Source organism: Aricia agestis, chromosome 4 (assembly GCF_905147365.1).
Source record: "Aricia agestis chromosome 4, ilAriAges1.1, whole genome shotgun sequence".
Classification (NCBI taxonomy): domain Eukaryota; kingdom Metazoa; phylum Arthropoda; class Insecta; order Lepidoptera; family Lycaenidae; genus Aricia; species Aricia agestis.
Window position 1 is genome coordinate 6,302,687 of NC_056409.1, and position 15,009 is coordinate 6,317,695.

The window sequence follows — 15,009 nt, forward strand, 5'->3', positions numbered from 1 at the left end:
TGACAAACGCCAGAACAAATGCTATTGTTACATGTTGAAAACTAGGAGTTAGCGTGCACTAGAATTACATGTAACGTAACATGATATAGTCGAAAAAAAAATGTAAAAGCCCTGACGAAAAAAACGCAAATGTAACCTAACCTAAACCGTATTAGTATTTAATATAAACTTCTAAGTTCTAGTGCACGCTGGTTCCAACTGAGAGGTTGATTCGTCTATACCTCTTACTTAATTCTCATTAGCATCACAACATAAGAAAAAAGTAAAATACAATCTACAAAACTCAAAAAAAATCACACCTTTGAGGCAATACTGAAATACAATGTCTAAAAGCGCCATCTATTTTCTAAAACTGTAAACATCGACTTCAATTTCGTGTAAACTAGGGTCTATTAGAAACTGAAGCGATAATGAGAAAGGCGAGTCAACCTGTGAAGCGTTTTCGTTATATTAACGCATAATTATAGAACCTAGCATAAGATAAAGTGCCAAGAGACTCGAATCATGTCTTCAATGCAATTCCTTCTCAATTACTGTACTACGTCAATAAAGCAAGCGCTTTAGCTCTCGTACGCGTGTCTAAAAGCTTCTAAATTTAACTTAGCTTTAAGAATGTGGTTCACGTTTTAAGGCGATTTCCGTAGTTATGTGGTGCGAGGGCGTGAGTTCGGTAGAAGGCTTTGCAAGACGTGTCGTCCGCAACGCGCTTAGAGTAAGTCAGCGCCGCGCCTGCGTCGGCCACCATTCATTATTTTAGTAGCGTGTGTATGTCTAAATAACGGGACAAACTAATGATAGTGAATTGTTTACCACACGTCCGTCGGGCGTTAGACGAAAATATTATTTTTCTTAGATCACATTATATTGTAATAAATGGTAAAGTATAGGGTATGGGGGGCGCGGCGGCGCGCGCGCAGGTTCGACAAATGAGTATTTTTGTATGGCGCCGCGGCCGCCGCGCGCGCGCATATTTGTTATGTTTAAGAGGAAATATCTATTGTCTATTCCAAGGGTTGATAACTACCAACACTTTTTTATATTACAATAATTATAGAAATTATTATTGAATTGGTTGTTTTTTTTTCTCACGATCCTGACAATATTTTGGCATTAAAACAAACTCTTTTGTAATGCAAGATAGATGACCGATTCGAAGCCCCGAAATCTTAACACACTTTCAAATTACTATGCCTAACATTACGAACAGATGAAACGCAATGGTGTAGAAGGTGTATAAAACAAAATTTATCTGCTTACAGAATTTTTAATTTCTGACATGTTTTTTCTTCTTCTTCTTTTTGTTAGCCCGCTCGTCTATGAGTTCATCGATCTCCTTCATATCTTCTCCGAGACGTTTCTCGCCACTGAAAATAAAATAAAAACCTTTTATTAGACAAGATTTAGGTAAGGTAAGTAAAAGAAAAAGCTTACTTTTTCACATTAGAGTTCGTACCTAACTAAAGGTATATATTTTCTTATTTTATTGTCATGCGAGAAATTTTGTTGGTTTGTTCCTCAATTTCTTTCGAATTCATCTCATCATCGGCATTTTCGCAACTTAAACTTAATTAAAAACTGTTATCCTGATGATATCGTAGAAGCCACTCGCACCTGGCTCGGTTTCGGTAAATCCAAATTTAATAAAGGTTTGAACCATGCTATCTCTTTTGTTGTTTAGCTTTCCCGTCTCTCGAAGTATTTTCATGCCAAGCTTTATTTAAATCGATTGAATCGTTTAAGCGTACTAATGTAATCAACAGACATAATTATTAATAATCAGATTTTTTAATGTTTAATTCGTCTTCGCGTTTATCGCGCGGAAATCGTACATTTTTGCGATATCCTATGTCCTTTTTTAATGTTTAATTCGTTTTCGGGCGCGGGAACCGTACATTTTTGCGGGATAAATAGTATTATATGTCCTATCCCAGAACACAAAGTATCTCCATACCAAATTTCAGCTAAATCGGTTCAGCGTCTATCTGACTGGCTATGTATGTACCACGGGCGGACACGGGGCGGACCAGTAGTTTATAATATTAGTATGGATCTACCTCTTGACGGAGACGATTTGCGCCTGCTTGGTGTCGGATAGCGCCTGTCCCCACTCGAGGTCGCTGCCCTTGATGCGGTACTGGCTGAGGTCCTCGCCCATCAGCCGCGACAACTCCTTGCGCTGTTTGCGCTCCAACTCCTGTGGATGTGTTATGCGTGGAGTGTGAAGTACGTTGTTACTATTGGGAAGAGAACCTTTTTTTTATGAAATAAGGGGGCAAACGAGCAAACGGGTCACCTGATGGAAAGCATCTTCCGTCGCCCATGGACACTCGCTGCATCAGAAGAGCTGCAGGTGCGTTGCCGGCTTTTTAAGACAGAATAGAGTAATAGGGTAGGGAAGAGAAGGGAAGGGAATAGGGGAGGGTAGAGAAGGGAATAGGATAGGGGATTGGGCCTCCGGTAAACTCACTCACTCGGCGAAACACAGCGCAAGCGCTGTTTCACGCCGGTTTTCTGTGAGAACGTGGTATTTCTCCGGTCGAGCCGGCAGATTCGTGCCGAAACATGGCTCTCCCACGTGTACCAAAGCTCGTATTGCATTTCTCGTCCACGAATATATTGTTCGAAGCAGCAATATATTCGTGGACGTGAAAAATTCCACAGCTCAATATCCTACGTACTTCACGATCAGACTTTAGTAGAGGTTACTATATTATTTAACTAGTAAGTGTTAAACAATGAATAGGCTATACAGTGATTTCTTCTTGTGTGTTAAATTACAACAGCATAATATTCAATATTCATTGCCCAACGTTGTTTGTTGGTAAGGGAGATAAAAACTGAAGAACTTACCTTAGCAGCCTTATTCAACTCCTCATGTAAACTCTGCTTCACAGGTTCGCTCGTCACATCTGCTGTCTTCTCATCTATTCCCATCTCCTTGGCTACGGTATTCTCTAGTATAGTGTTAATGATGTTGTTGATCTTCTTGCAAGCTTCGTAGAACTTGGCGAGTATCTGTGAGCCGGGTAGACCTAACTCGCCTGCTATGTCATCGACATCCTTCATTTGGAAACCCATTGCGACGAATATTACCTGTAAATGATGCCATATATAATTAAATATTGAGGCAAATGGTTCACCATCACATACTGCAAATCTGTGAAGCCAGTATCTACAAAATAAACTAAACACAATAACGTTTTAATCTCAGGGAAAGAAATGATAAATCCGTTTTTGGGATTCAAACATTGTCAGTAACTTCGAGCACGCAAAAAAAACCGCAATCATTTGCTGCGACAACAGTACGCTTTCCCCTGGATCTTCTCTATACTATATCTGTGCTTTAATAATATATAATGTTTTTTATAGCCTATCCAAAGTAAATAAACATACCAATACAACACTGATAGTTCATATAATTAATTTACGTTAATGGCATATGGAAGATTAAACCTATAAAACTAGAAATCACAAACTCTAGAAACTTATGGGTAAATTAATAATTAACCTACCTGTTGCACAGCATCCAGCTTCAGTTTGGATTTAGTGTGGAAGACCAGGTGTGCTAGCGGCGCGAGGAGGTCTGTGACCAGGCGGTAGTCCGCCTGCTGCCGGCAGTATGACTCCAGGCGGGCCTGATCGTGCGCGGACAGGAGCTGACCGATCTGCTGTTTTGTTAGATCTAGAACAGATATATTATGTTAATTACATTAGATTGTCTTATGTTTTTGTGTATCATTATTCATTGGTCCACTATAAAACTGCAAACGGCACAACTATAAAACACTATTAAGCTCCAGTCTCGAAATCTTTATTTTATACATCGAATATATAAAATATAGCCGTTCGCCGCTAGATTTCGAGACTGAAGTCTTACAGAAGACTTACACATTATCTGAGTTGGCTCATGCATTGTGACAGTGTTGTGTGGTGACCAATACCCAGATGCTAATATTTTAATGTAACAATCCAACTTAATTTCTTGTTCGATGCAGCCCTATTCCTATCGGCTATCACACTACAAAATAGTACGAGTATGTTATGATACGTCGAAGTTCGAACTAACGCAAACCGCGATCAGATAGTCAAAACTGTAAAAGTCGTTTGACGTTTGTAATTTGTATGTAATAAAAGAGTACTATGTCATATGTGGTCACTGACCTCCATTATACAATAATGGAGGTCAGCGTATATGGTACTATTTTAGTATTTGATATAAAAGAAGTCATGTTTAATTATAACTTACTAGTGTGATCAAGTATGAACTATCGGTACTCACCAGGTTTGTTGACATGTTGATCCGACAACGTAGCTAACGCGAGCGAAGCGGGCAGGTGTCGTAAACTCCTCGCTAGTAACCTGCCCAGGCGCAGTCTGAAGTCAGCGCCGTAGTGCGCCGGCCACGCCGCCTCGCCGAGCGCCCGCACCATTATACACGAGTGTTCGCCGGTTAGCTCGTTCGCTTTTTGACTGAAATGGAAGGTGATAAACGATTTTGATGAAATTGAAAATAGATCGAGGGGTAGAATATAGGATAATTTTTATCCCCTACCCTATTCCCTTCCCTACCCTCCCCTATTCGCTTCCCTTCCCTACCTTCCCCTATTACCCTATTCCCTCTTAAAAGGCCGGCAACGCACCTGCAGCTCTTCTGATGTTGCGGGTGTCCATGGGCGACGGAAGTTGCTTTCCATCAGATGACCCGTTTGCCCGTTTGCCAACTTATTTCATTTAAAAAAATTAAAAAAAAATTATGCTGGAACAATTTACCATTACGGTACAATAAACCGATTTCAGTGGAAACAAAGCTGTGAGAAACATCTAGCAGACACATAAATATTTCTCATTTTTAAAACATAATTATACTCTATGGCTGATATATGCTGTACGCAAGACCCTATAATGATGAAGGCTGAAACCCAATACATACTACAAAAATCTATTAAATGATTTCCGGTTTTTTGTATCATATTACCTGAGATACACTGGCATAAATTTCTGCGATTTCCAAAACTTGAGCAATTCTTCTGTTAGACCGAAACTTGTGCCGATGTAGTCCAGATGTTCGGGACTCACTTCTGTCAGTCTTCGCAGGAGAGTCGGAGGTTTTGTTCTGAAAATTGATTTCATGACTCATCAAAGCCAGTTAATTAGTTCAGCTAGCAGTAATGATTTAAGATTTTTATATGATTCAATTTAAAAAGTGAGCAACAGAACCGACATGGAATTCCTTTGTGAAATTCAATTCAATAAATTATTGTAATAGCATAGATATCGTATGCTGTATAATAATTATTATTCTAGAGTCTAGGTCATATTTTAGCTTAAGTAAATAATGTTACCTTGGCACAATGCTCTCTGTATGTAATGACCCGGTCTTCTTGTTTGTTCTGTTCTCTTCATCGTCTTCACTGTGAGCCTGCTCCAGACAGGGTATCTCACCGGCATAGTACGACACTAAGTGCTGTAGGGCGCGCTTGCCGTAGCCCATCTGTATATTACATAATGTAATAATTGTAGTAATACTATAGAAACAATATTCTATTGAGAGATAACTTTTTTACTTTCTTTGTTTCATATCAGATTTCGCAAAACGGTTGTACGTATTAGATAAAATATGAAACATCAAATTTCAGTTTCCTATAGAAGGCAAAATTAAAAATGTTACGTTTTTATTCTATCTATGATTTACCGTAATAATAACTGTCACCTGATTTCAACTTATGAAGCATCAATATTATTCTTATTATAGACGGGTTCTATAAAACAAGTTTTATTTCATCAAGCCCCATACGGTCACCGGTGACCGAGACACAATAGAAATTCTATTGTACACAATAGAAATTCTATTGTGTCTCGTTTTTCCACGATCGAAGGGTTTTTTTTAGTAAATTTGATTTTTTTAGTATAATAATAATAGCTCCCACACCGGTTTCGGTGACGGTGGCCGGTTTCATTGAAACCAGGCCAGCTACGCAGGAGTAATTTATAGTGTCCAAGTGTGTGCGCAGTACACAAGAGCACTCTCTATTCCTTTACTCTCATAACCCAGTGGGACGGACGACCGACACGACCGGCGAGAGATCAGGCGCAGGACCGACTTTTTACATGCCCATCCGACGCATGGATCATCTTACTTGTCAGACAATCAGGTGATCAGCCTGCATTGTCCTAACCAAACTTGGAAATAACATGTTTCCAACGCGGGAATCAAACCCATGACCTCCGAGTCAAGAGCCGCGCTCTATACCACTAGACCACAGAGGCGTTTTTAGTATCTATAGATTTAAGAATATTATGTACTATAGGATTATCTCACCCGTTGATATGAGGGGTGTGTGGCGATCCTCACGACTCTGGCGCCGGCGAGTTTGGGGAAGTCCTTGTCGCCGAACTGCTCGCAGATGTTCCACGGTATGAGGTCGCCAGCTGCCTTGCGACCGCGACCCAGACTGTCCTTCACTGACCTGCAAATAAAAATTTAAACCATATATAAAGTTAAGCTTTTTCTGCAGTAAGTCTTTTTGTTTTAAGATATAAATTTGAAATAAAAACTACTATTTAAATTTTTAAATAAAAACTATTTAGAATGGTGTAACAAAACTCAGACTTAAAGATTATTTTGCAGTAAACACTGTGACGTTGAAAGTTCTAGTCATGTAGATTTATATCTTTATATCTTTATATCTATATCTATATCTATGGACGCTTCACATCACGTCAGTCTGGCCCCGTGCTAAGTACCTGAAGGACTAGTGTTACAGTTACAGGTACCAGACAACGGAAATATATTTAATACTTTTATACTATACATATATTTAAGATTTTTATTATATGATACAAATATTTAATACACATCCAAGATCCAGGAACTTTTGAAAAACTTTTTGTTCCGTCGGCGGGATTCGAACCCGCGAACCCTGGCTTGAGCTACCAACAGCCCACCTACTGAGCCACAGAGGTCGTCAAAGTAGGCATTATCACAGATATATGTACATTGTACATATTCATAGGTACCTATATAAGTACATAAGTACATATTATATATAAAAGGGATCCAAGTGTAGAAGATAAATATGCTCACTAACTTGTCAGAGATATTCCCCTCGAAGCACATCTGTATGACACACAGCACTTCGGGCAGCGAGGTGGAGCGCGGCGGCGTCGGAGCCAACAACACGAACAGACTGTGTGCGGGCGCGTCCGCCAGGAGTTGCAGGTCGTTTGGACTGTTCTATGGGGAATAACAAATCGTTTTTTGTTAAGGGCACTCGTAACTGCGAATTCGAATCGCAAATATCTGCGACAAAATTCATAATCAAATGACATTACGATGTGATGCGATGCGAATTAGTTTTATGTGGGAGCCCTAAACTTCTTTGAGCGCGTTGTGAGTACTCGTAAGATTTTAGTGTCGCGTACATGGGTATGTTATTTCGGTAGTGCATTTTAGTTTCAATTATGTCATGCTAATAAACTCCTATTCGAGAAGTGGATTCATAGATGGACGTAATTTGGCCGCGTTATGTCAAGCTCAGGCGAATCACGAATCACGACTAATATAGCTTACGACTGACTTGACATATCAAATAGCGTAGATCAGTCATTCAATTGATTTGTAATCTCTTGGCATAAAATGGAATGCACTAGTACGTCATAGGTAGGCCGAGGGCTGAGACCTGAGTGCATGCTCACGGGTGTAAGGTGTAAGGGCCGGGACACAAAAACACGGCACGACGTCGTACGGCGCCGTGTCGTGGGAACCCACGACGCGCGTCTTAAAAAACCACGGCACGGCGCACAACGGCGTCGTACGACGTCGTGCCGTAGAAACTCACGTAGAAATTCAAGATGAGTTTCTAAGATGCGACGTCGTACGACGCCCTACGGCGCCGTGCCGTGGTTTATTACGACGCGCGTCGTGGGTTCAAACGACACGGCGCCGTACGACGTCGTGCCGTGTTTTTGTATCCCGGCCCTAAGGTCAATGATCAGATGATTACAACGTCCAGTTTTGCCGAACTATCTGTACTGTAATTTTTTCATGTGTTTAAAGTCAAATATGAATAAATAATAACAAAACTCACTTTATAATGACTAGACACGTAAATCGCCACTAATCTGTGTAGGAACGCCTCGGCCGCTCGGTGGTAACAGAATAACGCGTCTCTGTTAACCCTTAACAGCTCACAGGCGGCAGGTGGCGGAGCGCCCACGCCTAGAGCGGGAGCGGGGGACTCTAAACACAGAAGTGTGTTCAGCCAGCGCTCCACTGGATCGTTGGCGCGATAACGGATGGGCTCCTCGAGTTTTATCTGAAAATAACATAGAACTTTACAAGAAAATGGCTTAATACTTAATAGTATCAGAGAGTAAGGCCTTTTAATTTTGCAAGATGGTTTTAACCGCCAACGTGTTTAAAGCACAGTGTAAGCAAACAGTTATGTGTCTGTAATTAGAGTAACTGAAAGTCGTGGTTCATTTAGGCCCGTATAAAATATAGTCAGTACTCAAGATGCATCTCGGTCTCAAGACACGGTTCAGGCTCTGTGATTGGTTGGCTGTCAAAATTTGGACCAATCACAGAGCCCAGTCGCGTCTTGAGACCGGGTCGCATCTTAAGTACTGACTATTTATACGAACCTTAAATTTGCAACTTTTAAAATAAAGTTTATATTTAATTTTATTAAGTAAGTATACAAAATTATTATCCTCCTATCGAAACGAAATAAAAAATTAGCTAGTATGGGATGATGATATGCAAAGTAAGCACTTTATTTTTTAACAAGTTATCCATGGATTTTGGCACTTCAATTATGTGCTCTTAATTAACCTACCGGCGCAGGAGCATTATACTCCGTCTGCAGTTCAGCGAACAGTTTGAGGGAGAGCGCTCTGCCGGTACCCTCGTAGCCGGAGACGGTGGACGAGAGTAGAGCCAGGGGGGCCTTCTTGGCGATAGCTGCTACGTGAGTCAAGGGAATGGCGGCCGCTTCATCCACTAGCACCAAGTCAGCAGCCGCTAGCAGAGCATGGTCATCTGCTGTCATGTACTGAAAGATATTGGAACACAAAATTTAATAGCATGCCAAGAACAATTATGCTCCTTAATTCTGTAGGTAGGTTCTACTAAACAATCTTACAGTAATACATTAGACCGGTTCAAAAAAATCGACTATTTTTTTTTTTCAAAACCCGCAGTGAAATATCTTTCTAGTAATGAAAAAAGAAGCCTGTGAAAACGGGAGCTCTTAATATCAATTTTGAAAGGTCGCTCATCATGAATTTCTATTTTACGTTTAAATAACATGGGAAATTTTTTTTTTAAATTTGGAATTTTACAACTTATTTTTGAATTAACATGTCGGGATGAGCGATACATATTTTTGAAGGAAATTGAACGCTCTAAATAAATTGTCTCTTATGTTTTTTCTGTAAATTCACTCCTTCAAAAGTTATTCGAGTTTAAAATCCAACATGTAATCAATTCAATGTTTTTTTTTTTAATTTTTCTTAAATATTTCATAATTATTATTGAAAAAAAAAATTTGGCTTAAAATATTGAATCATCAAGTTTAACGTCGTTAATAAAGTAGATCTTTATGATTCTGCTATTAATAATTGTATCATTTTATTATAAATAATGGAACAAAATGTATACTTGATTGGTGAAATGAATGAAAATTTTATTGGACGTAAACTGCCCACAAATGGAGAGGTTATGTGGTATGTATGTAGGTATTTAGAACATGATACTCTAAAATTTGATGCTTTCATTTCAATAAATAAAAAAAGATTATTCCTAAAGTGTCGTCTTTTTATTAAAATGTCATTGTTGGATTATTGGTATTCAATTGTTGTTAGTAGCATTTCATTGTTCATAGTTCTGGTAGTTAGAATCAAAATCGTAAATTTTATCAACTGAAAATAATCGTGTTAAACGTAAAGCTATCAACTATACAATTAATAAGTGTACAATATTTTTTTTTTGAAGATAAGTATTAATATTATATCACAATTAAGGAAAAAACGTTGAATTGATTACATGTTGGATTTTAAACTCGAATAACTTTTGAAGGAGTGAACTTACAGAAAAAACATAAGAGACAATTTATTTAGAGCGTTCAATTTCCTTCAAAAATATGTATCGCTCATCCCGACATGTTAATTCAAAAATGAGTTGTAAAATTCCAAATAAAAAAAAAAAAAATCCCATGTTATTTAAACGTAAAATAGAAATTCATGATGAGCGACCTTTCAAAATTGATATTAAGAGCTCCCGTTTTCACAGGCTTCTTTTTTCATTACTAGGAAGATATTTCACTGCGGGTTTTGAAAAAAAAAAATAGTCGATTTTTTTGAACCGGTCTAGTAATACATACAATGATATAAGTTGAATAATCGGCCAAGTGCGAGTCGGACTCGCGCACGAAGGGTTCCATACCGATACAGAGCAAAAATAGGCTAAAAATTGTGTTTTTTGTATTGGAGCTCCCCTTAAATTTTTATTTTATTTTAATATTATCATTAAATATGTAAGTACACATATAACAAAAGAAAGTGTGAAAAATTCAAGTACCTATACCTCTTGCCATTATTGATATAGAGCGAAAAAGGGCAAAAAATCACGTTTGTTGTATGGGAGCCCCCCTTAAATATTAATTTTATTTTGTTTTCAGTATTTGTTGCTATAGCGGCAATCTGTGAAAATTTCAGAAGTCTAGCTATAGCGGTTCTTGAGATACAGCCTGGAGACAGACAGACGGACAGACAACGAAGTCTTAGTACCCTTTGGGTACGGTACCCTAAAAAAGTATTCAAAATAAATTATAATAGAATGTCAAGTCAACATCTAACATGTTCTGATTTATGATATTTAAGAGGATTCCACACCGCCCTTTTTTCCATACAAACGTTGTCCCCTGTTTCCTCCCTGGATAATGCTAGTAGAGTTATAATTTTTTTCCTGAATATCTACGGCCACTAATACAATGCCCCTATGTTTTCTTTTTTTTCATAATTTAATTATTAAATAAGATATGAACGTTCAAAAACCCAAAAAAATGGCCAGATTTTCCACTGTGTTCAAACGTCCAGAAAACAGATTTGGCTAGATTATACAAAAAAAGCAAAACATAGGAACACAGCTCAAGCCTTTTTTTAATCTTTAATGAAAAAAGTACTTAAATCGGTTAAGTTTTGGAGAAGGAATCAGGGGACAACGAATCATTGATTTTCTGGATTTTCTGCAGTTGTCTCTATCGCGTTCTGCGGTATAGGCTTGAGGTAAGGGAGACAGCTATAGATATTACACGTACTTTTTTTTCATTTCTCTAGCCCTTGTAACATACAATAAATTACAATTCAATATACTTAGTTTTCATGTTGTGTTACCAGCTAAGTTACACTAAACCTAAAAAGTTAACAACTTACTTGCACAGTCTGTCTTGAGTTTCTTGAGATATTAATTCTCACAATAGCCTTTTTGAAATCTGGATTGGTAGACCTCACAATATTGTAGTCAATGTGTTCTTGGTATAAGCAAGCATCCAGGCCCTTTAGGACAAACTCGAATAGGGTGATCAAGTTCTCTGGGTGCGGTGATGTTACGTATATGTTGACATAGCCAAGAGCCACAGCAGCGGCGACAGATAGCCCGAGACACGCCGATTTGCCTCTACCTCTTGCTGCAGTTAAGCAATGAGGTGGTCTAGAACAAAATCACAAAGTCATTAGGTATAGAATGGACTCGCTGCAAATAATAATAACAATATCTATGGACGCTTCACACCACGTCAGTCTGGCCCCGTGCTAAGTACCTGAAGGACTTGTGTTACGGGTACCAGACAACGGAAATATATTTAATACTTTTATACTATACATATATTTATGATTTTTATTATATAACACACATATTTAATACACATCCATGACCCAGGAACTTTGAAAACTCTTTGTTCCGTCGGCGGGATTCGAACCCGCGAACCCTGGCTTGAGCTACCAACAGCCCACCAACTGAGCCACAGAGGTCGTCAAAGTAGGCATTATTATATTATGTATGCACATAGTGCACTTAAATAAAAACTCATAAATAAAAAAAAATCTGCCAAGTGCGAGTCGGACACACACACAAAGGGTATCTTATATTTAACTCCATACCGTTATAGACGAAAAATAGGCCAAAAATTGTCCTCTTACATTTTTATTTTATTTAAATATTATTATCTTATATCTTTAAACGAGCAATTCTTGTATATACATATTTAGAGGACCGGTTGGTCTCTCTAAGAGATCACTAGAGGTCGGAGGAGTAAAGAGTAAAACTCGATTTACTGTGGTGAACTGAAGTGCTTTATTGGGAGATTTGTGCTGCTTAAATACAAAATTTTACATAATTATTATTATTACAAAACTGTACAGAAACTGAAAAGATTAATTTTGATTGGATAACAACATTAGAAAAGGACATACAGAAAGGGATACAAAATATTCACAAATTGAGAAAGAGAAAAAAATCGAGTAAGAAATATTTACAAAGTTTTAAGATTGCTGCGCGGGAATCTGGCCGCGCCGAGGCTCGCGGCGCTGGCATCGCCCGAGTATAAATAGTGTTGCGAAGAATTCTTATTAGAAAAATGCCTTTTTCAAGGCCAGTTCATGTCCGGTATTATTACACGGAACGTTTCTCTCGTTATTGCGAACGTACGTTCTTTGCAGAACGATTTTCTTCTGGGTTTCATCTTCTATAACGAATGTATACAAAGGCGTTCTTTTCAGAGCGCGTTGTTTTCTTTGTTTCAATCGGCGAACGAATGTAGGTACTGCTACACATATATTTGTAATTGGAATCTCGGAATCGGCTCCAGCGATTTTCATGAAATTTAGTTAATAGGGGAAAATTTCGGGGACGATAAATCGATCTAGCTAGGAATCATTTTTAGAAAATGTCAATTTATTTGTGTTTTATCGAATACCGAGCAAAGCTCGGTGAAATAGCTAGTTAATTATTAAAATAGACATAACATAATAGCTAAGGCCTTTCTAAAAATTTCAAGTGCCTAGCTGTTGCCATTATTGATTATGAGCAAAAAAGGCCAAAAAAATAATGTTTGTTGTATGGGAGCCCCCCTTAAATATTTATTTTATTTTGTTTTTAGTATTTGTTGTCATAGCGGCAACAGAAATACACAATCTGTGAAAATTTTAGAAGCCTAGCTATAGCGGTTATTGAGTCTCAGTAATAGGGTCCAGTTTTTACCCTTTAGGTATGGAACCCTAAAAATTAACACAGCAATTTATATTGCAAGGCTTGGTTGTTTTTGTTTGGCATAATGGAAATTTCTCATGACAATGAGCTTAAAGTCATAACTGAGAGGGCTAGTCATAATAAAAATTACCTGGATTGTTTATCAGCAAGTGTATTTATGAGTGATACTAAAGCTGTAGCCTGATCGTAGGTCCGACATAAAGCAACTAGAGGTCCAGCAGGTGGTGTGTCCGACAGTGAAGATATTAACTCTGTTAATTTAGGGTTGATTTTCTAAAAAAATAAAACAAAATAATTAATTTGAATAAAACAATGGACCAATATTTTTAAGACTAAATTACTAAAATAGTATACTGGCAGTTAAATTAGTAACCATATCATATTCTTTTTTTGTATTTTTATAAAAGAGGATAAAAAGTAAATACCTCTGGTATTGCATTAACAGGTTCAACTTGAGCTGTTTTTGAAGAGATTGGCAGAACTGTTAAGGAGTCATCAACAACTAAACATCTAGGATTATCTGCTAGCGATAACAGAAACCGTTCATTAAAACGATTTACCACTGTATCATAGGCTTCAGTTTTGAACCTGGAAGCATACATTTTAATATCATTAAAATATTAACAACAGTTTCAAACTAACAATAGATTGTAGATTTTTCTTAAAATTTATTTAAATATCTGTATTTCTTGAATTGTATGTATCAGATGCAAACTGTACAAACTTTTTGTATAATTGTCTAATGCTTATGCAGGTTAGTTTGATCTTTAATAAAATAACAATTTTTCTATAAATTATTAAATCTAACTTGGTTGACTTCAAAAACAAAGGTAAATTTAAAATAATTTAAAATTAGATACTTAGCTGAAATTAATTTTAAAAAGTAATAAAATGTAAGTAATACCTTGAATGGACATCCATAGTAATAGAGTGAAGCTGACGTAATGAGTCCATGGTTTTTAACAAGAATATTATTAAACCACCTCCTTCTACGGTTTCTATTGTCCGAGCCATAAGATTGGGTGTCAGTGCCTCAAAATCCTAAAAAATAATGTAATCATGAAGACATAAAACAATATATTTTAAGTTAGGCTTTACAACATGGTTATTAAAAAATCAAGAGAAAAAAATTACCTGAAGCACACACACTCCATACGTTTGTCCGAGCATAGCATGACTCTCGGAATAATAACGACCATGAATAGTTGTAGCGACTCGGAAGGAATCAAAGAGGGATTCCTCGGACACCTCCAATTTCCCGGCTGCAATTTTTTTAGCTCTTTTACGGCCATGACTAAAAAGATAGGTATTATTAATACAGTGACGACAAGCATGAGGATATTAAGAAATAATAGTACTTACTTGCTGATAGCTTCATCCTTATTTTTGTAGCACCATAGCACTGTTGGCCTAGCTTTAACTGTAGATTTTACCAGCATGTCATATAGAATGGGTACCTTCAAAAGAGTGATAACATTAATATCAATTATAAAGTTATTAATATGGTTTATCTAAAATATAACACACCTGATCCCTACTTTTGTCTCCGACAAGTAGAAACATCGTTCTATGTCCAAGTTTAACTCCATTTTCAATCATCACTCTTATCCTATTGTCAATTTTTTTCTTTACCATTTTTAATTATAATATATTCAAAGGAATTAAAAGGCCAATTCAATAAATTTTATTTAAAAATTCACTACATAACCTACAAACAGCATGTGCAATGTTTTTGTTAGTAT

The 15,009-nt window shown here is 37.4% G+C and overlaps 1 protein-coding gene across 1 annotated transcript; it reads right to left on the reverse strand.

Moving 5' to 3' along the window:
- Positions 1–1,248: 1,248 nt before the first annotated feature.
- On the reverse strand, positions 1,249–14,996 carry LOC121726276 (RNA cytidine acetyltransferase). Its single transcript, XM_042113553.1, has 18 exons — positions 14,795–14,996; positions 14,630–14,724; positions 14,402–14,561; positions 14,172–14,308; positions 13,693–13,855; positions 13,398–13,540; positions 11,434–11,710; positions 8,838–9,053; positions 8,088–8,315; positions 7,089–7,234; positions 6,320–6,467; positions 5,343–5,491; positions 4,976–5,113; positions 4,280–4,470; positions 3,513–3,682; positions 2,851–3,093; positions 2,055–2,194; positions 1,249–1,364 (listed from the first exon to the last, which is right to left on the reverse strand). The coding sequence occupies exons 1-18, from the start codon at positions 14,900–14,902 to the stop codon at positions 1,265–1,267; spliced, it is 2,952 nt and encodes a 983-aa protein (XP_041969487.1). The 5' UTR covers positions 14,903–14,996; the 3' UTR covers positions 1,249–1,264.
- Between the last annotated feature and the right edge of the window lie 13 nt (positions 14,997–15,009).